General features: G+C 41.4%; 1 protein-coding gene across 7 annotated transcripts in view; it reads right to left on the reverse strand.

Annotated features, from left to right (window-relative positions):
- The window catches only part of DNAI1 (dynein axonemal intermediate chain 1), a 142595-nt gene that overhangs the window by 75682 nt on the left and 42522 nt on the right, over positions 1–24391 (reverse strand). For all 7 annotated transcript variants that reach the window (XM_083818042.1, XM_083818041.1, XM_083818043.1 and 4 more), the window contains one exon: positions 2352–2599. In XM_083818042.1, coding sequence (XP_083674168.1) covers positions 2352–2599 — 248 coding nt within the window. The remainder of the gene's footprint in view (positions 1–2351; positions 2600–24391) is intronic.

Here is a 24391-nt window from a genome sequence, read left to right on the forward strand (position 1 = left end):
TTAGTAAATCAGTGAAGATGAAATGGAAAAGAAAAGAGCTGCCAGGCTGTTTTACTCACTTTCCATTTTGCTTCCATTGTGAAAGGGCTGCATTGTTTGAAAAGGAAAGAGCCAGGCAGTCCAGAGAACAAATGCTCTTAATTGTTCAGGAGAGCTTTGTTACTTTTCTAATTGGTCTTCAAAGTCATGGGCTTGCAGTCTCTATGTAAGTGAGGACTGCAAGAAGAAGTCTAGACAAAGAACAGGCTTCAGACTAGTTGGGGTGCTGGCGGGGGAGAACAGAGAATCTTTGAACCACATCTGGAAAATGAGACACCACTTTCTAGAACCATTAGATGTTGAATGAGGAATAACTATCCTGTGTCTCAACATAACAAATCGTGCTTCAAGTCTAATTTTCTCCCATCAAAAGGAGCGAAAACCCTTTCTAAACTTTTTGCTTGATGTTGACAGATACCTACAGTTCAGATCTTACCAACAGATGTGCAAGCTCTTTTCCTGAAAGCTGTGTGATCACCTTATTACTACTTCTGCTCACTCAGTTTTATGGCAAGGTAAGTAAGAAACTGTAAAGTTTACTAAAAATACAGGTACTTCACTGTGGAGGAAAAATAAGGGTAACGATTCTCAGCACTTGACCTTTGGAAGTAAAGCAAACAAATAGGAACTACAGGCTACTCATACCTACGTCTATCCATACCCATGAGGTAGCTTCTTTCCTCTGCAAAGCTATCTCCCTTGAGTGCCTAATATTTTTTTTCACCGCCACATTGCTGTCAAGAGGTACATATAAACCTACTTCTAAAAGCCCCTTACAAACTGCAGAGTATCTGCTTCTGCTCTGTATGGTAAGGCCACTTTAAGCATACTCTGTCCTTCCCCATATTATCTGGTGAACGAATCACAAACGATCTGTGATTCTGGCATCTCCAGTGTGCAATAACAACTGTGACCACCTGTAGGATGCTGCAGCAAGGTCATAAAAAGCTGCATGTACAACTTAACTATACTGACAGTTTGTTGTTGTGTTTTTTTTGTTTTGTTTTGTTGTTGTTGTTGTTTGTTTGTTTTTTACTGGAACCCTAAAGGCAATAGGAGGAGCTTGGAGTTCTCTGCCCTCTGGGATGCGCGTGTGTAACGGCAGATTTTGTGTGTGAGTGCATGACACATTGTATGATGATAACAACCCACTCCTGGGGTACCATGTAAACCTGTAAGAAAAACTACAAATGTTTGCTAGGGGAAAAGCATTGGCCAGACAAGCAGCCAATATAAAATTCAGGTGTTCTCTGAAATGTTACATTTGCATAACCTCTCTGTTTATAGCAAGCACCAGTCCTGCCCTTGGCAAGTGCCACATTCATCTGCAGTCCCATCAGGATCCCTTGATTTCTCAGATTTTGACTGCAAAATGCAATAACAAGGAGCTGCATCTGGGGGACAAACCACACGTGACGTGCCAAACTATGAGGAGTATTGACTATGTGCATGGAGGTATGACTGAATTAGGCAGGAAAGCCTAAATTAGTTTACAGCAATAGTTTTGGCAGCAATACCTGTAAGTCCAAGCTAGCAAACCAAACACATATCACTGCCCCTCAGCAGGATCATACAGACCATGTTAAAATCTGTGCTGCCACAATTTTACTGCTATGAATGAGATCAGAAGCACATACCCCTTCCAGTGCTCCAATCTTAACTCAGATTACTCTGTTGACATAACTACAAAGCTAGCTGGATGTAGCAACATATTCTCCTCAGTCCTTTACAATATCATCTCCCTGGAGGCTCTCTGTGACAGATGCATGGAGGCATTTTAAGAGACATTACTTTAAGAGCATTACCTGCACATCACAATTCTTAATTCACTAGAAGACTTCAAGATCAACCACAGGGTGGGGTGTTTTGAATCTCAGTGACAGCCAATTCCACAGACAGCTCTCCCTGGGTTTGTTGTGCCCAAGATAGTTCTCTTTTAGGGCTGATATGCTGTTTTACATGCTGCTCGTTACTTGTTGCCCTTTGATTTTTTATTTGGAACATAAACAGCATTGCATGGTGTTATAAAGAGGACATCAGTTCCTCCCAAACCAGAAATCATTTATAATAATTAAAACTAAGGAGAAATCATTCTTTAAACAAAGTTTTGCTCACATTTAATCTCTGTTGAAGACCAAGAATTCTTGCAATTTCTTTGCTTTCCTGCGTATTTCAAAATTAGCTTGAAATAAGTATCAATCACGAACACGTGTATTAAACCAACATCTCTGCCCATACAGCACTTTTTTCCTGCTGTACCTGAACTCAGCCCAATTAAAAGTCCAGTTAGAGAAAAAGAAGAGCACCCTCACCTGCCACACCGGATCTGTGTGCTTTCCTGACTTAGCACTACTCTTGTAGCTGGGCTGGGAGGTTGCCTTCTTCAGGTTGTAGATGGCCACGTTGCCATCATAGAAGCCCACTGCCACGAGGTAGGGGTGGTCATTGTGGATGTCCAGGCACATGATGCCACTCTCACTGCTGAAGACATACTCTGGGAAAGAGGGGTTCTTCATGGTGTAGAGCAGGAGCATGCCATGGCTCTGCTTCATGAAGTCATCTAAACAAGAAAGAGTTTTTGCTGTTAAATCAGTTTCTAAGATTCTTTGCTATTGCAATATACGATTTGAGAGCATTCACCTATGCCTAAAATCAACCTGAATGCAAGGCTATGTGGGAAAGACATCAGTCACAGGACTAAATGGTCGTGTTGGGGTGCCTGCATCTCAACATCCTTTTCTTCATTGATATGTAAGGTATGTGGGGACAACATGCTTATGCAGAAAAACTACTGTTTTAGCAGTTTATTTCTAGGAGGAGACTTAAGAGCCTTGGAGAAAACGTGCATCTGAACCTCCTGGACACTTCCTTCTTTATGCTTGAATTTCCTTAATATTGCACACTTTGGCAATATTTGATATTAAAGCCTCCCCTCTTTCTTCAATGAAAAGCATTTCACTGAAGTATCTGTAAAGCATCTTTTCCACTGCCATTACACATAACTGTACAATGCACAAGTCATTGCAGCTTTATTTTTAGCTTATGTCTAACATCTCCTCTTTGTTTGGCATAGAAGCTCTCTCTTGCTAAAAGCTCCCCCCCCCCTTTTTTTTCTGCTTACTTTCACCTCTTGGTGCTGCCTGAAATTAGCTCTCCCTATTCTCAATAGGACTATTTCTTTTTTCTTATTTTTTTTCTTATGTCCTGACTGTCCTCTGCAATTCTCAAGTTTTTTGCTTCTCTAAAAAACAATTTCCAAATTCATTTAAAGGGGAAGAAAAGCTGTTGATGTAGATAAGCTCTCCAGAAGCAAAGGAGGAGTTTTCCTAATCTATCAACACAGTGCTCACTCTGAGGGCATCCTAGCTATCTCTCCAAACAGTTTTTTTCCTGTCAAATGCCGTCTGGTACATAGTATATGGGAAACAGATTTATGGTTTTCTGTGATTTAAGTACCCACTATGCATCTAATTTCCAGAACAGTCATTTCCTTTTAAAAGTGCTTCTTGCCTTGCCTAACATTTTGACCAACCTGCAGGATAAGGACTTGGTAAACGTGTACCCCCATGATAACACTAACTTCAGAGAACTTTCCTTGGCAGCAGGCTGATCCCAAATCAGCACACAGGTATAGATGTTACTTGCCTCAGATTTATCAGGGACACATAGAACATCCAAAGAATTAGTAAAGCAACCCGCACATCAATAAAACAACTACTGCTGCTTTGTATTTGGAAGGTGGAAATATTCTAGCTTTCCAAGTACGCAGCCCTCCTTTTCACAGGTCCTTCTGTACACTGGGGTGAAACAGGGAAAAGAAATATTTTGCAGAAAGGTGAGATTTCAATACTGGCATCACTTTAAATATATTAGAACCCAAATAGTATTATTAACACATTTTTTGGAAGGGAGGGAAGCTTATTCTTAGAATTCTAGTTGAAGGGAATTGAACATGTTTTCTCCATCAGAGGTTTGCCCTGTCCTTAGAATTCACAGAACTGTCTTTGTTCTAAACCAGCTAATGTCATTGAACTGGTATTAGGCTGCGGTCTGGTCCTGATAAGGATGAATACCTCCCCTCCTCGGCAGCAAAAACACTTGGGAAGGCTGCGGAAATGACCTACTAGGAATGACTCACATCAGAATGGACTAGAAAGTCGAACTGTTATACCTAACATCTATCTATATATCTAACATATCTATCTATATAACCTTTGAACTCGAGCTGATTCACACGCTTATTTCTCCTGGAGTGTGCTGAACAGCCAGCCAGGAATGTTTACAGAAAGTCTGTGGTACACATTTGTTTTCTCTCTGTTGGCACTGAACTGAGGGGCTTCAGATGGCTGTCCCCCATGCTCCCTGCACAGACAGCAGAGAGACACACCTTCAGAGAGTGATTCAGCCCACCAAAGATCTGCATTGATTTCTGGAGGTGTTTCTTTGCTAGTCCGGCAGTATCACAGGCCAGCTACGTTCTTCAAGTGAAGGAGCAGGAAAAATAGCTCAGCAGCATCAGCAAGCCTCCATGGAGGTTAGCTTGAACAGAAAAGCAAGGTCCTACAAAGAAGCCCTAACAGAGTGAAATATGGGATTTAGTTTGCAGGTTAAGACACCCAAAAGCAGGTCTAGCTGTGGCTGTCTGTCTGAGCACTCAGAGACTATGCTCCCATTATGATCCGCAGAGATAAATCTATCTACTTCCCCCTAAGTTCAAAAAACCCACCTTAGAGAAGATTCCTATATTTGGCCTGCTGGTTTATTCTCTGGGCTCCATTAACTGTAATAGCCAAGCCTCCGCTGACTGTTAAACTCATCTTAATCCCAGAGTTGAATCCCACCCATTGCCTCCTGTATGTTATGAAATACAGTGGACGCGGGTTAAAACTCACAGTGTGTGAATACTGCACATAAGTCTGCATAATATGATTGCTAATGTACAGCTTATTCTGATGAAAGGCAAAGTCAAGAGAATAATCCACAATTAACACTGAAGCATGGCACATAAATCCCAGTAAAACAATAACCTTCTGAGAGAGTAGGCATATAAATCTATTTCAATTAAGGGTGAAATCTCACCCAGAGTCCTAAGCTGTAACATACCTACCTGTTCTTTGACAAATGAAAAAAATAGCCATATTTCATTAGTGATATTCAATGTTCCAGAATGGCAGGGAACAACACATAACCCAAAGCAGCATGTCTGTGATACAGCTTTAAAGCACAGGCTTTTCACCAAAAAGGCCTGTGTTTTTCAGCAAAACCTAGCAGAGCACTGCAGTGTGCCCCAAATCTTGTGCAGTCTGTCTCTGAGGACACAGGTAGCTCACTGAAACAATGGTAGAAGAACAGAGAGCACACAGCAAAGCCAAGGGCGCAGACCCAAGAGCTGGCAGCGGCTGCACCACTGCTGGAGCTGAAAGCAGCAACATCAGAGCTAAGGCAGCTGCGCTGCGCTGCACGGATGCACCAGGATGCACTGCAAGAGCTGAGAGCATCTGCCCCAAGCAGATCCACAAAGCGCAAATTGAAATGTGGCTCTTTTTCTGAGATACAAGGGCTGGAGACACTAGAGACACTAGACAGTTATTCTGACAAGCATGCCAGCAGGAGATGTCCTTCTCTAGTGCAGGAAGATGCAAGGCAGTACAGCAAAAAGAGAAGTGAGCAGACTCTCGCTGTAATGAGGAAGAGCTGTATGTGATGAGGATCCTCAGTGTTCATCTGCGCGGAGGATACATTGCAGACCCTGACACGTAAGAAGTGTATATGGGAAGAGAAGCTTTGCTAATGTAAGATGCAATAGCATTATTACTGGTCTCAACCTGGAGAACTGAGCCTGTAAGTATCACATGCAATCAGACATGGGTTTCAAACCAGCTATCACTGCTGTCTAAAATATTTGTCTGTATTTCCGTACAGACCTGGGCAGATTCAACCTAAACCCTTTTCAAAAAAAAATTTAGTGGGAGCACGGTACCTTGGAATATCATTGCGGAATCACCAAATACCTCATGCAAAACAAAAACAAAAACTTGAAAAGCATCTAAATCTTTCACTTTGATATTTACTTAGTGCTTGTTTTAACATATTTTTCATTTATATTTTTCTTAGATGAATTTAAAAGCGTTTAAATAAATATTTGATACCAGATCAAAATATTTTGTTTGTTGTATGGAAATTTTTGATTTGCTTCATCTTTCATGTTTTCTTCACAAAAAATCCATAAGGCATGCATGTTTTTCCTCCATTTCTTACAGAATGCTTGGTGGCCAAACCTGGAAGCTCAACCCAACAGTATCCTCAAGTTAGAGGCCAGTGTTAGTTACAATGCTCAGGGTAAATTGTATATACGCGTAGTAAATCTCAGAGTGGGAATTCTCAATGGTAACAAGTCAACATAGAGATTTTTACCACTCAAGAACCTAGTGCTATAGATTTCCATGTCATAAACTGGCAAATTATGCTCTCTCTGGAGGATTTAGAAGCCCAAACGCTACAGCCTCACATCTTAGATCCTATGATACATGTCTGTTTTAAATCAAGACCACCAGCTGTCTCACTGATATGGCTTGGACCGAGAAATCACCATCCTAAAAGGAAACACCACTGCTAAAATCCGTCCTTTCTCCTCCAGGAGCCCATCTAAAAAAGGAAGCAAGATGGAGAAGCATGGCTGTGAACAGCTGCTTGGTTCTGAGCATCACAGCTGCACAAGCACATCTACATTCCTTTCCTAGATATGCCCACACTTTGACGAGCTTGCAGGCTGGGGCTCTTTCCTTTAGGCTTGGATTTCTGAGCAGCAAAGGGAAGGGGCTGGCTGTGCATTACACCCGGTTACGTGATCTCTTCCAGGGAGAAGAGATCGGTTTCAACAACAAAAGTTTGGGTACCCAATGAAGTGGCTCAGCTGTTTACTCACCTTTCAAATATTTAAAGGGTAGAGGACAAAAAAGGTTATCTGCAGGCCAGCAAATGTCCCCAAACAAATTATAATTAATACCCAGTTGTATAAAACCCTGTGCACAGCCTAAGCATATGCCTGTGCTACAGCCTGCGTGGCACAGTTGACAGAGCAGGACACAAATTAATGAATTCTCAATACACTTTTTTTTCTCTCAGTGAGCAAAACCTGTGCAGCGTGGCACTGAGCACAGGCTCATCTACCCCGCTGTAGAACATGCTGGGTGAGCGTGTGCTGCTTCAGCAAGACTCTCTCCTCGCTTACTGAAATAGCTCTGCCAACTCCACACTTCCCTGCGGTCGCAGAATGGGCACGCCGTAAGAAAGGAAACGGCTGGCACTTCAAGCTTCACTGTATGCCAAAAGTTGAGAAAAATCAAGAAAGAACAAATCTTTCCAAGGCGCTCGGAGAGTTTGGACGTGTTGAATGTGTTTTCAAAGGCTTGTGAGGACTAACAATAATAACTGGAAGTTTTATAGCACTTCGGAGTGCTTTGAGCATGCATTTGCAGCACTACTTCTTACAGCCAAGGGAAAGAGAAAGGCAAGAGACTGTCCAAGACATTACAGCAAGCTGGAAGAACAGGGAGCAGAACCAGGACTTCACGGGGCTCTGCTCAAGGTGGCCCCATCCCAGGATCCCCAAGAGATTTAAAGTGGAATCACTGGTGCCCATTTTGTTTCTATTCCTTAGAGAGTCCACAGGTACGCAGGTATATTGCTGTGTTGATACAAACGCTGATCACTGCGGATCTGGCTGGGAACCACGCTGTAAGCAGGGAAAAGACTAACACCAAACCACCTAAACAGTCCCTTCCCAGAAAAGAAAATGTTTTGAGAATTCATTACTTTGTAGCTCAGGGCCAGAAAGCTTGGCCTTCTCTATTTCACAGCTCACAAACGTTACAGGTATATCCTGCTCTGAACCCTGTAGCTTGGTTTTGGCTGGTACGTGCATTCTTCACTTGAATATCTCAAGAGACAGAGAGGCCATTGTTTCATTTCATAGTTTGTTTGAATGCTTGATCACTCCGAGTGATTAAATAGTCGCACCTAACTCCTTATTGGCCTTGTCTGTCTTCCCACTATTAATTCTTACTCTGCTTATCTCCGTTGGACGAAAGACTTCTTTCATATCTGGCACCTTCTCTTCCTTAAGATACTTGAAAACTGAATGCTAGTCACCTTTCGGCACGTTTTTGATAACCTTCACAACCTGAACTCAAAAATCCTATTTATTTTCACCAGCCTGGCACAGAGCTCAGCAAAAAGCTGGGAACCATCAAAAGGTTTGCCACACCAGTCAAAGGCACTGCCTTCACAGCTGCAAAGCTACTTCTCAACAGACATGGAGAAATGTAGAATATTAAGAGATTTTCCACGGATACGTGGAGGACATAACATAGATAGGACTTGTGCTGCCTAGGCAAAATTCACTTGCAGCCAGGATTTTAACTGGATATTGTTCTCTCTCCACCTTTAAGGTATCTTCTGCAACACTTGAATCAGCTTGGGGGTCTTTACTAACTACCTATAGGTATTTCTGCATCCTCTGAAATACGCTGGCTCCAGAATCAAACTTAATATTCCAGTATCAGTCCTGCTAATGCTTAAACCATCTCTCTGATGCCACCCAGAAGTCCCTGTTTGCACTCCAAGATCATGTTCACCCTCCCTGCCAAAATATCACAGTGGGAACTCAAATTTATTGCTTGTCCACAAAAGCCTACTTTATTTTTTTATTTTTTTTAGAGTTGTTGCCTTCCAAGACACAGCACTCCTCCTTGTTTAGAGAGATATAATGTTGTATTTGGCTGCATTAAAATGCATTTGGTTTTTATAATTCCAATTTACAACAAGATTAATCACTCTGTACAACAGCCCGGTTCACAGCGTGATTTACAACTCCACCTGCCTTTCATCAGTCACACATTTCATCTGTTGTGAGTTTATATTTCCATCCAGAGGACCAACAAAAATAATGCCTAGCTGCAGGGCCACCACTGATCTCGACAGCACCCCCTCTGAGACAGTGTCTCAGCTGATAACTCCACCGGCATTTACTTCCTGACATCTGTCAGTGGAAGTTGAATCCCGCTGCTGAGACCTCTTGTGCTGGGCTGAGCATTTCGCTGCCCCAGGGATGAGCATACGCCCTCCGGTCAGCAGCAAGCTCTGCAGGCTCAGAGCAATCCTATCAGTCCAGTGTTGGCAAATCACAGATCATTGTGGTTTATTCAGATGTCTCAATGTCACATTTATCATTCTGCCTGACACCTTTCCCCAGCCACTGGACGAATTCCTGGTACTCTTGATTGAGTTAACGTTAAACAGCTGTGGCTCTTCTTAGGCACCACAGAACTTGCCGTTTGGGTAGAAGTGAGAAAAAACAGGATTTTGACATCTTTTGGACATTTTGGAAAAGACAAAATTGACAGGTAATGAGGCAGGCTGTAATTTATACACGACCTGAGGCCGTGCCACAGTCCTAATAACTGCTGCAGGCTCCACACGTCAGAGGCAAGACACACACTTCAGAAGCACAGACCGATAGATAAAAACAGCCTGTATGGAAATGAGCTGTCACAAATGTTTGCATCTTATCCTGAAATACCGTCTGGCAAAGTAATACGAAAGATGCTGCAGTCAACTGGGACAACAAAAACTAAAGATACAGGAAACACCTGGAGAAACGCACTGTTTGTCACTGCTTGCTATAGCAGAGGCTCAGAGGCAAACAAGAACAGGGGAGAACAGGATGAAAAGACTCAGCGCCTTCCCAAAAATAGCAGGAGTGTTTGACTTGCAGCTTGGCTCTCCCCTACTTCACATGAAAGAGAGCAGGTGAGTGCTAGAAAGAAAAGGAATATGTGACTGGGCTGAGTCTGCAATGCTCCAAGTAATACCAGACTTTTCTCGCTCTGATCAGACAGGACTTTGCATTATAGGTTTAGCAGGCACTACAATTGCTTTTAAAAATTGCTTCTTTAAATAAGATACTCATAAAGGTTTGGTTTTGCAATGCAAATAGTAATAGTGCAACTGCCCTGATGTTATGAATGTTAACTTATACTCTAAAGAAATTTAAAAAAAAAAAGGGCGAGAGAGCCCATACGATGAAGGCACAAGACTGGCAACTGGGAGATCTGTATTCCAGCCCCTGCTGTGCCAAACAGCTAATGTGGTTTTAGTCCCTTCTTCTCCATGCTTCTCACAGCACTCCTGAGGATGCACATCACAGAGGGAGGAAAAGAGTGACTGATGGGGGCTATAAAAGTTCCAAACATCAATACCATTCAAAGCAATACTCCTGTTGCTTTCAGGAATACATTCGTGTTCTGACCCTCCGACTGACAGCCTAACAATCTCAGATAATGCATAAGCTCCTCAGAAGCCAGGGACTGAAGGACACTTTCCGGCTCCAACACGCATCTCCACAGAGCACTCCAGAGCTGGGAAGCCAGGCTAATCCTACCAGCACACATTTGGCAGCAGCTGTCTCAACCAGCTGAACTCTTGCTCCTGCCTTTCTTGTTTTGGTCAGCTTAAGCTGCAATCTTGATAGTGGTTTACTATTTAATACCTGAGGCTCTCTTTCCTCTATCCCTGCTCTGAAACACTGGTATATTTAATAGCATTTGCAACTAACTAAATATTGAAGAGTGCCATCAAGTGGCCAAGTGCTTGTTAGCAGCAGGGGGCTTCCAGGAGACACGCACCATTCAGAAATCCCCAGGATCACGCCACCAACAGACCTCTATAAACGAGCCACCTTTGGATAACCACACCAGCCTGCTGTTACTGCAAACAAGCCAGGCTGCCAGCATCTCAGCGCTCCTGACCTGATGAGCAATGAGGGGGATGCACGCTCTGCAGGAGATGCTTATGTATTCTATAATTAAAGGACAGACACTTTAGAGTTTTATGATGGTGCTGCAGCCTCTTGAAAGCAGACAGATGCCTGATGAGATGGATGCGTACAGGCTAGACCGTAGAGGAGGCAATTAGGAATGACATTGCAGCTCAGAGAACTTTTCTGAAGACATTTGGCAGAAGACCCAGATTTGATGGAGGAGCACAGAAGAAGCAGCGTTACACAGGCCAACCTGCAGGCAATTTTGCACGGGCACATACTTCAAACAAGAATGAATATGAGAGCAGCCATTATGACACATGCCCCATCCCATTTTCAGCAGTGGTTTACATCAAACACTTATGAAAGTGTATAAAAACAGGGCATTAAAAAAGTGATTTATTTTTCCAGCACACTGTCTAGGCCCCTATTAATTTGTGGTTAAGCATCTCCCAGTTCCCTAGAGGTCCTCTTCCCCCTTCCCTGTGCAGAAGCCAGCTATCGATGATTAAATCTGGACAGTATCTTTCAGCATTCCTCTTTGCACATGGCTGGAATATAGACCAGCTATTCTCACAGTAATTTCCTTTTCTTTTTCTCTTTTTTTTTTTTTTGGCCTGCTTTTATTTTTAGTGCATGAAATACTTTGCATCTGAAACAGATCCGTGAAGCATATGATTGGTGATTAGTGTAAGTGGTTTTTAAGAGCTACTAAAAGTAATTTCAGAGCAAAACTACTAGTTTTCTAGAAAACTGAATTAAAACAAAAGTAAATTCTGTATTTGTTGGTCTCAAATAAAGTCAGTTTGCTGCTCATACAGCAACAAAGCAACAGCTTTCAATCCTTTGATCAGATAACAGAGGCAGAAGAAAAAAAAAGAAGGTTATGGCAAGAAGAGAGAGGATCCTTCTGAGTGAAATTTCTGAACAGCAATTAGCTGTTATGAGAGAATGGGACTGGTACAAAAGGCTCACACAAGCATCAAATAACTGTGCAAACCATGGGCCAAATTTTGGCTCACACTTAGATATGATGGGAATAAGATGGAAAACAAACAAACAAAAAACACAACAAACAAACACAGAATCACTGAAGATCTGAGATTGTTGGACACCTCTGGAGATATCTAGTCCAACCACCGGCTCATCTAGAGGATGTTGCCCAGGAATGTGTCAAGTCAGGTTTTTTGTTTATCTCCACGGAGGTATCTCCACAGCCTCCCTAGGCGAACTGTTTCATTGTTCTACCATTCCCACAGTGCAGAAGTTTTGCTTTATGTTTAAACGGAGTTCTTGCTATCTCAGCATCCATTATTTTTGTCGTCTCCCTTGATACTACTATCAAGAGTCTGGCTCCACATTTCTTTTTTCCCTCCCATCAGGTATTTATACACCTGAGAAGAAACTTCCGCCTTTCTCTGTAACAGCCAATTTTCTGGGCTTCCATTCTGGGAAGCCACCCACACTACACAAGCTAAACCAAACTACAAGTCTGGTCAAGACCACAGATTTGCTGTGGGAATTAAAGGGGGGTTTAGGTCCCCATTACCTCCTGTCCCCACCAGCTAGGCTGCTGCTGGGCAATCTGGCTTCCCTCCAGCATCCCTGCGGCTAAGGGTGAGGCCTGGGACTGCAGAGCATCTAGGAATTATGTTTTGCTCCAAAGAACCACTCTCCCATGCCGTGTGAGCCAAGGAAGGGAAAAGAGTGCACCTGGGCTCCTGCACATTAAGGAGCTGCATCTAGCCCTGGGCAAGACAAAGACAACCTGCTGGAAACTGAACACTACAAAACACTCAGACACTTTTCAGAGCAAATACCATGTTATCACGTGAAAATCAGATCCTAGTATTTTGCTGGGGTGATCCTATCCTTCTAAACAGTCGTATATCATCAAGGCTACCCAGGAAGGCTTAGTTAAATGTCTCCAAACTCCAAAAGCTTTGGCTTCTAGAATCTGACATCCACAGTTTCAGCATCTTGAGAATCTACTGTGCTGGCTTCTCCTTTAAGTACTCACCAAACAAATAAGACAGCTGATACAACTGTCCCTCTATGAAGATCTCTTGTGCAGTGCTGGAAAACATTTCATTGGGCACCATTTCATGAGAGGAACTGGCAAATGCCAACAAATCCCACTTGGAATAGGATCTCTAGTTTGCTCTCTTATACCCGGAGGAATCTGATGAGAATAACTCAGGGCTGAATGAGTGGGTAATAGTTCACAGAGCAACACCTGCTACCTTTCTTTTATGGCAGATGAGACTCTTTCCAACAGCATTCAATTCCTAAAGTTTAGCAGTGATCTAAATCCACTGTAATACTGTTGAAAAATTCAGGATGCCCTACGCACAGAGTAAATCTCAAATTCCCCACAAAGAAAATTCATGTTCTGCCTATCTTACAGCCAGGAAAACAGAAGTGGAGAGAAGCTGCTGAAGGCAAACCCAAACCCAGTTACATGACTCACAGCTTAGAATCTTCACTGATACGGAGATTTGAGCATCCCTGAATAATTCTCTTCTACCTTCTGTAGTTGATTTTATGCCGCAATACTCTAAAATTCACTTTTGTCATCTCTCATCTGTATTACAGCAAACTGATATCCCTGAGAACAAAACAAGTAGCACTCAAGGGAAAAAAAAATACAGAGATAACAGTATTGTTCTGGTGTTCAACGTGTCTAAAAACTCAGAATTCGGTCTGTACTTACTCTTCAATGACCAGTTATTTTGAAGTATTCCTAATAGAATCATAACCTAAAGCAGCCTGTGATACGAGTCAGTGGAGGCTAAAATCCAGATATTCGTGGTTATGTTCTGACAGTTTAGCATCCTGCCAAACACTACCAAGCATGAAGTGAAGAACAGAACGCTATGACTGAAATCCCTAAGTCCTGATCAGCAGGGAGAAATGTTATACTGAACAACATATTTTTGTTGTGCACTGGCAAAAGCCAAAGGTAAGCTACGAAGAGTTTTGATGTCTCATGAGTTTCAACTCTAATGAAAACATTACATTAGATAGATTTCCCTCAGTTTTTTACTGATCCCCTCCGTTGAAAAATGATCCTTACTCATCTCCAGAACAAAAGACAGAAAAGTCTTTGAAGAAAAAGCCTTTAATGGGTCCTTATACAATTTCTTTGTACCATTCTGACCTAGGAATAATGACAAGCTATTTAACTTCAGGAGCTTACAAACTATGTACTGCTTATGTAACTTATGTATTGCTAGAATTAATAATGGAATGAACCCAACACAGATTTGTAAATTCTAAGGCCAGAGGAGATCATTGTGATGAATAAATTATATATTTGTTCCTATGCTTAATTACTTCCTCCAGTAAAAAGCCAATTTATTTCCAGCTCCCTGAGATCCCTGAATTCTACCTTCAGTTGCTAGATACCATCCTAGATGAAGAAGTGAGATGAAAAGAGTTCTGTTCTGTAAAATATCTCCTTCCTTTCCCTTCAAGTACTTAATGGACAGTAAGCAAATCACTACTTAAACTTATCATTAATAAGATGAGCTGTTTAAGTATTTCACTGTAAGGCAGAGTTTCCAGACATAAGTCATGCTGTGGCTTATCTCTGACCTTTTCTCAATTTTAACATTCATTGTGAAGGCTGATCTGTTGCTAGCTTGATAAACAACACTCCAGTAAAGGTCTGACCAGTATCACACACAGCAGTGACACCTCCTCCCTCCTGCTGGTCTCTGGTTAGTGGAAGCATGCAGCACCTGGTGTCAGACCCCTATGGTGAACTTCTGCAGCTGCCTAGTGGCCTTTTAGATCGAGCTGGAAGTTTTCTTTTTCAGAGTGTACATCAAGGTAGAAGAATATTTGCAAGTCTGTTTTCATGACAGACACAAAACAATCCAATCATGGGCTGCTACTATAAATGCTGATGTCTCTTTCCCTCTTCCATTTCTTCTTACCCACTCTTTGTTCTAACTCTGTGACCCTGAGCTTGCTGATCTGCTTGAAAAGCAATCATTTTAAACAGCATTGCCATCTCAGAGCGCTGATGGTGATATTGTAACATTCAATCTATGTAATTAGCAGTTCTTAAACTAAATCTAAAGAGAACTAGAGAACTTGTGATCCAGCTCACATACTGGATATTAGCCAGTGAAGACAGATAGCTGTCTTAGTGAGTATCCTGCTCTTTGCAGGAGCAGAAGATGGTTGGGTCAAGCTAAGAGCTCTCCTCAAAACAGAAGCACAATGTGAGAGCGCTGGTCTGGAGAAGCAGCACTTGAGGCTGAATAACATCTCTGAAAAAAGTCTCTGGAGCCACTGCCCCTTAGGGGGAATTGCTGGAATAGAGCCTCTTGTTTCGAGGAATGCCCAGTGGGACCTGAGATGAATGCAGCTCTGGATACGTGTTGTCTTCTACAGGTACCCTGGCCCACAGGCTTTGCTTTTTCATCAGTAGGAACGTAAGCAGGATTGCCCAGCCACATCTGGGAAGACGCAGACTATCAAGGCAGAAAGGAACTGAGATATCACAGCAATGGAGACCATTTAAGTGTCTAAAATAGAGACCCTGCTCCCTCTACAATCCCAGGTCACCATGGAGAAACCCTCAGATCCATCAGCTCTGAAGATGTTAGTCCAAACAAACACGGATAACTACAGCACCAGGCTGGAAGGCAGGGGCTACTAGAAATTAGCTCTGCTAGGGGAAGTGCAGAGTAGCTTATCCAGCCCTCAGCTATTCCCATCTTAACCCTTCTTGAAAGCCCTGTTTTGCCTGGAGGAGAGTCAGATCTTGTTTGTTTCTTTATGTTTCGTAATGGCTAGATGCCTCAGCTGGAGCAGAAAGTGCTTCAAATGAACAGTAGAAAGCTGACCTCTGGTGTTGGGAGCAGGGGTGCAGAGAGAAGACAGCAAGGAAGCCACACTCCCGTGCTCCTGAGCACTGCTTCACAGCCTGTGTAATTCTCCGTTAAGATTCACTCACTAACATCCCTTCAGACAAACAAATAAAACCAGCTGATGAACGAAAGCAACATGTAGCAACAGGCTACAGTGCTTGGCAGGAATATTGCTGTTTTCATTTCTGCGCTTTCATATCAATTCTTCCTCCACAAAGCATCTAATCAGCCGATGCTGTGCAGCATAAAATTAACGGGTTCGTTCAGAAAGCCGCCTCATGATGCCAGACAGCACGGTGGGATTGTTTGTAAATATTTGATTAGAAAAAGCAATCAAAATTGGCATGAAAACATGCACAAATTAATGCTGTTGCACTATCCGATCAGGATATTTATAATACAGAGGAGGAGGTGATGCCAGACAACATTAACATATGTGGTGTTACACCAAATCCCTTCTCCAGCGACTCTGCCCTTACAAAGCCAGAATTTCTACAAATACAGCCTGTAAGCAGCTGATAGACAGGAGCTAACATATTTTCCAGGGGACATATTGGGTGTTAAGTTCTGCTCCATCATTACACAACACACAAACGGGAGAGCACAGGAGCATCTCAAAGCCTTTGTGTGCACCCTCAGCCTTCTCTCTGCCAACTGAAAAAGGGGACAGGGCTCCGGGTAGCAATGCTCCCTGCTTCCTCAACACTGTGTCCTTTGAAAATTTTCCAGGCAGGAGCAAAAGACACCACTGGTCATTAACTGAGGATGTTTTCTTTGGATGCTTTCTTGCAGCAGAGCCCTATTTTGGGAAGGTGTTACCTTGCAGGAGTAGAAAAGAAAAAGAAAAGGAGTAGGGCATAGTCCGTGATGAACTTAAAAACTCTCTGCATATACACCTACACATGGAATTAAAAGGTTCCTGCTGCTGTAAGGAGACTCTCCTCCAGAAGGATGTGTCCTTGCCCTAACACCTGGCTAAGGTGAGAAATCCTTCATCTAGTTTCCAGTCCAAGCTCTGGTCTTTGACTTCTGAAGTTCAGATTTGGAAATAAAACAAGCCCTGTGGCAAGGGCTGTCAGGTGTCCTCCTGCAGCCTTTTTCTCCAGCAAGTGAATCTGGCAATGCTGGGACAGGATGCTTATGAGCAGACAGAATCCCCATCTTTTTAAGCATTAAGATACCTATCTTAGAAGTGCCACACACCTGTCAGAAGCCATTAGGCAGAATTAAGCCTGTCCTGATATAGAGTAACTGATTTCTGGAGGCCCATTCCAGCCTGATTGTATATCATCCTTTAATTTCACACTTTGACTTTTGTATGAAACCAACACTGCATTAGCCAAGAATTAAAATCAGACTGATGTTCTAATTTACAGATCCTTCCAATAAATGAAGAAATATCTTATGTTGTAATGCAGAAGGCAGACATAGTCAAATACCTTCCCAATGAAAACAGGGGGTTGAATCTGATCTTGTTTATATAAACAGAAATTAAGTATAATTCCATAGCCAGAGACTCTGGTAAGCCTTGTCATGGAATCAGAATACAGCCTAGCAGTATTTTAGATACCCCATGATTGCCCTCTCCTACCCAACACAGCAGAGAATGACATGACCACATAAATACATGTGCTAAGTAAAAGAAAAAGCACATGATTAATAGTTCAAATGACATCCAGTGAGGCTTGGAGAAAGCTGAGGGTTCAAGAAACAGTGGAATTCAAATTGGGAAGACAACATCTTGTTAAAATGTTGAGTCAGCTGGTGGTCAATATACCAGATGGTCCCAACCAACTATCATTTGTAAATTGATCATGTTTTCTTTTCTGTGGCACCTACTTTGAGAGTCCAGTTGAAGTCACTTATACACTGCAGCAGAACTCAAGAAACAGTATTACAGTCTTAGTATTCAGGCTGGGACTACATACTGTCAGCTGTAACACCATATGCAAGAAATGATAAGAATTTGTTTCAAAGAAGGAAATTGCAATTTTCAGAGCATGCTGTGGTCTGGAAGGCTTACAGGCTGTCAGAGATCTTGCAGTACAACAGGCATGTAGGAAGAAGCTAAGCTCTGATGCCTTTAAAGTATGGAAGATCCCAATGGGGCTTGGGGTTTGGCTGGAAACCTCAAAAACCTTTTGGCAAATCTGAAAATATAGCTCAAACTTTCCTTTGCAAAACTTAATTCATTCTTCTCGGTGGGAATCCAAATTCAGAAAATTTCATTAAAAAATCACAAATAGTTCAGCCACAACAAAAATCTAATTGCTACAGATAAACTGAAATGCTGTAAAGGAAGCAAATCAACAGCAAGGAATATCAAATTAGCAAAGCTGGATCAGACTCATCACTTACCAGTGGTTTCCTAATTGTATTTGAAAGATCGGAGTGGAGCTGCAAGCTGGTCTCACAAAACGTAAAATGGCAAAAGTTGTAATTCATCAGATCTGTACAGCCATGAACCCACTGTGATTCTTTTCAGGTCACAGAAGTCCATATATTTGGGAACCACTGCCTCTGTGTTCGTGAGGAACACTGCTTCTAGAGCTGTGCAAGACATCTTATAGACAGGAGCCACGACAGGGCTGCCAATTCCTGCAATATCGTGAGTGCTGCAATAGCAGGAGGTTTTCTTCCAAGCCTCAGCTTCATTATTTAAACACAAGTTCTGCTTCTGCTTTGTTTCAGAACAAAACACTTCTAGCCCTCACGGCAATAAAAGGTTTTAAAACACCAAACACATTCTGCTCTGAAAGCGCAGAAGGCAAATAAAAAGAAATCAAGTCTTATCATCGTAATAATCTCATGATTTTGAGAGCCTGCCTTGTGATCTCTGAATAATCAGACTTGGCAATACCGTTCCAACCCTCAGGGAAAATTTTCCTGACTGCCAAAGTAATATTCCTTATTCCCTGAAACATGAACTCCCAATGCTTATTAGTATTGCCTTTTCCACTTCTAGTTCTTCCTGTTTTCGCACTTTCATATGTCAAATAGCTTCTTGCTGAAGACATCATAAATCCTTACACTGCATCCAAAATAGTTTAAAATACTTTATTTTAATCAAATCCAAAGATATATTTATTTCATCACTCCCTATTTCCTTAAATTGTGGCCCAGGGACCAGAATTTAGCTTATTTTGCTTTAAGGGGAGCTATTAAAAGAAACAACTATTAGTTATTATACTTGTCAAGTTACTACATAAAAATAGATTTTTTTTCCCTATAGTGGTTTCTAACAACGTTATTTACATATATGGTCTTGCCTTTAAGGTTGATTATGGTGTACAGTGCAGCAAGGGGCAGCTACAGCCACAGACAGAAGTTACACAGAGGATTTTTTGCTTTCTTCATGCTGTTTTTGTGTTGCTAGTTTTCTGCACTACAATGTCACCCCAGGGTTTACATGCACGCTGCTCATGCTGATTCATACAGCAGTGCTGTATAACTTACATTCCCTGCACAGATTCTTCTACAGTGCCCAGAATTCTGGTATGAGAGCAACTAAGTTCAAGAAACAAAGCAACTAAAGTGGAAGTTCAGTTAATAACTAGTCCATTTCGCCAGCACAGTCCCAACAGTTACACCACTGCTAATAATGTCTGTACAGAAGGTCTGATCACAAACTCTGCAGACCTCACAGCTTGAGATTTATTTTTCTCCATCAGAATTACAGCAAAGATAGACAATTTCATCACAGCACATGGATATGAAATTATTGTCACAATATAAAGTAATATAACACAAACAAACTGATTGAAGCGGCATATTCAAGGGTACTTAAGCATTACAGCTGAAACACATCAAAATTTATTTCAAGCTGGTACATCCACCGCATCTCAGCCACACACTGATGTGCTCATTAAGAATTCCTGCAGCACCTTCCACATTACAGGACTGAAACAAGGATGTTTTTTTGTAGCATAAAAAAGAAAAGAAACCCACGCTGAAAAAAACCCTCTGTTGCCCTCAGGGAAACGCTTGCTGAACGGCAGACTACACACAAGGATCCACCATTAAAGTGACTCCTTAGCTTGAAAGACTTCAAATGCAGTTGAAAAATGCACACCACCTGATCATACCTAAGCCTGCAACAGTTAACATTAAGAAAAAAAAAAAAAAAAACTGTAACAGAGTTCAGTACAAACGATTTGTATGACCATGGAATTTTTCAACACCAACACTTAACTTCAGAGGCTGCATTCCAATAGTCATGAAAAATCTTTTCACAATTGCTCTATCTTCCTATTAATAATTTTGAAACTTTTGAGTTTTAATAATACCGAGCTGGTTAACCACAGTAAGCTATGCATTAGGCATTAAATAATCTCATCAAGTCAGCAGCATTCCTTATCCACGTGGCTGATTTCACAACCACAGTTGCATCTGGAAAGAGGAAATCTCTGGAAATCATTGGATCCAGAGCCTTTTCCTGGCAGCCAACCATAGCAAATCCACAGCTAAGAAACTCTCTTAAACAACTAGATGTGCCTGCACTGGCCTTACATAGCTCCTATGCCTCCTTGGCATTTATCGTCCCTGATATACTTATGGAATGCTATGGAGGCTAAACAGGTCAGTTAATTTAATCTTCTCTTGTATGGAGGCTCTGGAATTCTTCAGAAGAAAGTGCCATATAAATCTGGTTTACTGTCAGGTGAAAGGATTTTACAAATTCCCATCCTTTGTGAATCTACACATTTGTCCATCTCCACTGTGAAGTCCTAATGCATAGAATTAATTCAAGATTGGATCTTTATATTTTTGCTACCATTCTCTCTCTGACAGAACAAGAAGCACTCAGCTTAAGAAATCTGCTTTATGGCCCATAGAAAGGTGTTGGCAATGAAAAATAAAGCTAGAAGAAGTAAACCAATTCTCTCAAGCTCCAACTTGATAAGGAAAAATAGTTAAGTATGTCATAAGTAAAATTGTTTTGACAAAGTTATATTGGCTTGTGTTTTATCCAGATTATACTTTGTTAATTATCTACCTAAATGTTGGGTTATTGGAGGAACAGAATACGTGTCAGGCTTGGTTACGAGAGTCACTGGATGTTCCCTAAGGGATGGGGAGTCATTACCCAAGCACCATAACGCAGCCACCAGTGCAGGGGCCTCAGCAGCCCTTGAGCAGTGATGCTGCTGAGGGTGGTCAGGGCCACTAAAGCCTGTTATTGCCCAGGGACTTGACAATATCTTTGTTACTTAGAATAGAGTGTGAGTAATAAACCTGACTCCAGGACTCTTGTTATGGAAAATTCAAGCTATGTTAACAATATAACCTTAGTATTTAGCAAGGAGGGGAAATACAAAAGTAAACAAATACTGTTTGGCTTATAGAGCACAGGAATAAGAACACCTATATTCCAGAAACAGAATCTTAAAGTACATGGAGCATAAAATGACACTTTTAAGAGAGTGTATAGAGCTGTTTTGCCTCTCCGCAACATCTGTACATTGTCTCCTGCCAAGTCAAGGGGTCTCTCAGTATCAAAGGGAGGAAAGTCCTTTAGCCAATTTTCATTATTATACTGTCACCTTACCATCAATAGCAAAGAGAGTTAACCCATCTCTGCTTGGTTTCTCTTCTGCAAATGCTAAAAAGGAATTCCCACAGTAACTTACATGTAGCTGTTTTCAGGGATAAAGCTAAGATAGGGAAAGAGTCAGCCTGGCATTATCAAACAGGTAAGACTCTAATGGCATAAAAATGTTTAATCTCCTGTGGACTAAAATGCATTAATCAAACCAAATGGGCTAGACAGGGAGGCAAGTGGATAGAAGTTAATGGCCTGCAATGCACCGGAGACACAACAGGATGGCTGAGCAGTTCCTTTGATCCCCAGGCTCTAAAAAAACCTCTTAAAACGTTTTCCCCAAACACATGAACAGAGCTCTTTATTATTTCGTGCTTAACAAAATGCTACAGCAAAACACTACATTATGAGTTGACTTAAAATTAAATGAATCAAAAGGTTAAGGCTAGAAAAAAATTAAGCAAAGCTCACAGTATTTAAATTACAAACCAGTAATTAAGTCACGAACTGAAATTAATATTTCATATGATCCACTTAATGTATTACACTTATTAGGTTATATTTACTAACAGAGTTGACAGTATAATAGGTACTGTCAATTTTATACTCCTAGAGAATGTATGTGTGGTACGAAATATTTGGTATTTGGAAAACAAATTCAAAAGTGTTGTAATTTTCAGTGTAATTATGTCTAATTGCCCGCAGTTAGTTATCTCAATACAACGGATGCATGATGGCTTAAGTTTCTAACATTGGTTCCACTAGGGAGGTTTTTCAAAGACCTCCAGACCATGGAGGAGGATACAGATTTTTTTCCTGTGAACTGTAAAGTCTCTAACACAAGACAGTGCAGAGAGCAGCCTCTAAAAGGCTAGAAGACCAAATAAATCAGAATCCTGGAAAACAAAAGACATGAAGAACTTACGATTTTCTACAGTAAGCCATGTTTTAAAGAAAATAAATAAATAAATAAATAAATAAATAAATACATTGGTGCCACAGAGCAAAACTTACAGACAAGTATCACACCTTTAAATTATCCACATTTTAAAATTTCCATAGATTGTGAATTTACCATGTGACAAAACTAATTGTTCTCAATTACCCATCTGCTATTAAAAAAACATACTTTGGCCTGAATTCACACAGCTCCAATTTTTCTTTGATCTTGTAACATCATTTGTCTGGGAGATTAAAGATCCCTTTGTTACATGATCTGTCTGCCCAATATAAAGCCTTAACACACCACGATACAACTACCTAATAAGCTTTCCTTTGACAAGCTGAACAAACTGATCTCCTTGACTCTATTTCCCAGGTCAGTCCTCCTGTTCTTAGTTTGTCATCCTCCCTGGTATGTCAAAACCAGAAGTGAGCATGCCTTTCCACAGGGATCACTCCAGCACTAAATACCAAAGCCTCTCAGTTCCTTTGCCTTTAAGCCTCTCAGTTCCTTTGCAAAATTTCCCTCTCTGCAGAGCCCAGGATCTCAGAGGCCATTCTTAGCTCAGTTCAGCCCTAAGGTTTCATCACTGCAGTTCTTAAGCCTTTTAAAAAAAAATAAAAAATAAAAAATCACTGCTCCTGAAGATCACTGCCCCCATATGGATATATGGCCAGAATTTCTCCACACATATGCTTGGACACTATAGCACAGGATGATTTCCTGTACTCACCTACCAAGGGATTTAAATCACTCTGCGTATTTGATCTGATTGTTCCATTCTTACCACGTCCCAGATAATTGCCTCGTCAAAACATCTTATCAGCAGTGATTTTCTGTTTACTTCTTCCTCGTGGATGAAAACGTAGATTAGCATAAGACCTAGTTATTAATAACTTTTGATATGTTTGCCTCAGAGGCATCTAAAAGCCATGTTTTGTTTCTTGTCTATTCTTTCTCAACAGCCTCTTTTAATTAGTACAATGTAGTCATGGAAAAACTTCTTACAGCTATTAAAAAGTCACATAGCACACCCAGCACTCATAAATTAATACAAAGGAGACCCATGTCCTCCAGGGTCTTCATTTTTGATTACGGATGTACTGAGTGTCCCTAAAAATGTTCTTCTGCAATTCGCAAACAAGACTGACATATTTTCTTTTAATTTTCCTTCTTTGCTTATTTGGTTGTATTTGTTTTCTGCATTGTAATATTCCCTTCCAGTAGCAATTTCACATATTACTTAGTGGGTCTTCTGTCTGCCTGCTATAACAAATATAATCAATTAAAATCATTAGCAACTAAGCAACCACTATGTTCTAATTTTGTTATTGTCTCATTTTTCTTTCTCAACAGAAGTTCTAACATATCACTAATAAACCAGCTACCACTAATAACTGGCATCATCAGCATGGTGACAGTCTTTCAACTTAGAGTACAAATACCCAGAATGTCACTAAACAACACCTTCACAGCTCGGCCACCTTGTTGGCACAACACAGTTATCAAAACTTACCAAAAAGTCTGAGTGATCCTCCTGGATCTTTGAACTCTGAAGTCATATTTAATTTTAGCAACTTTAGATCAGTGCTGAGCACAAGCCTCTGAGTGACATGAAGACATTTTCCCAAAGCTGGGATCTGTTATGTCATTTTAGTGCGTTACACAAATATAGGCCAAATAGCAAATTGAATCCAGACTTCCATATCAATCTCCCTTTGAGGTATGTGCAAGCAACTGTGGGCCACACGAATCTCTATCAGCCTTTGGTGGTAATGTATTCAGGGTGGTATTAGGAAACTCCTGTAGCTTTACTGGGGTTTTCGCAAGGCCAAAGCTGCCTGCTGGTCCCAGTCCAGCACAGAGGTCGTTATGCGGTGGGGGAGCCAGCCCCACTGCAGTCCCCGCACGTGAATCGTGTGCACATAGCCTTAGGCAAGACAAGGAATTTCATTTAACCAGTCCAAAATGTTTTTTCTCTCTCTGACAAGGTCTTTAATCTCAGTATTCTCAATACAAAAATAAAGTTATGTAGCTTAGAGAAAGATTAGCAGGAAACTCCGCTCCCAGCATTCTTCTGTGTCTGTTCTGGGAACATGATTTAAATATATATACATCCCCAAAGTCACCTGGAAGAGACTTTTCGTGACCTGGTTCGGAGATCT

Source organism: Anser anser, assembly GCF_964211835.1.
Source record: "Anser anser genome assembly, chromosome: Z".
Taxonomy (NCBI): Eukaryota; Metazoa; Chordata; class Aves; order Anseriformes; family Anatidae; genus Anser; species Anser anser.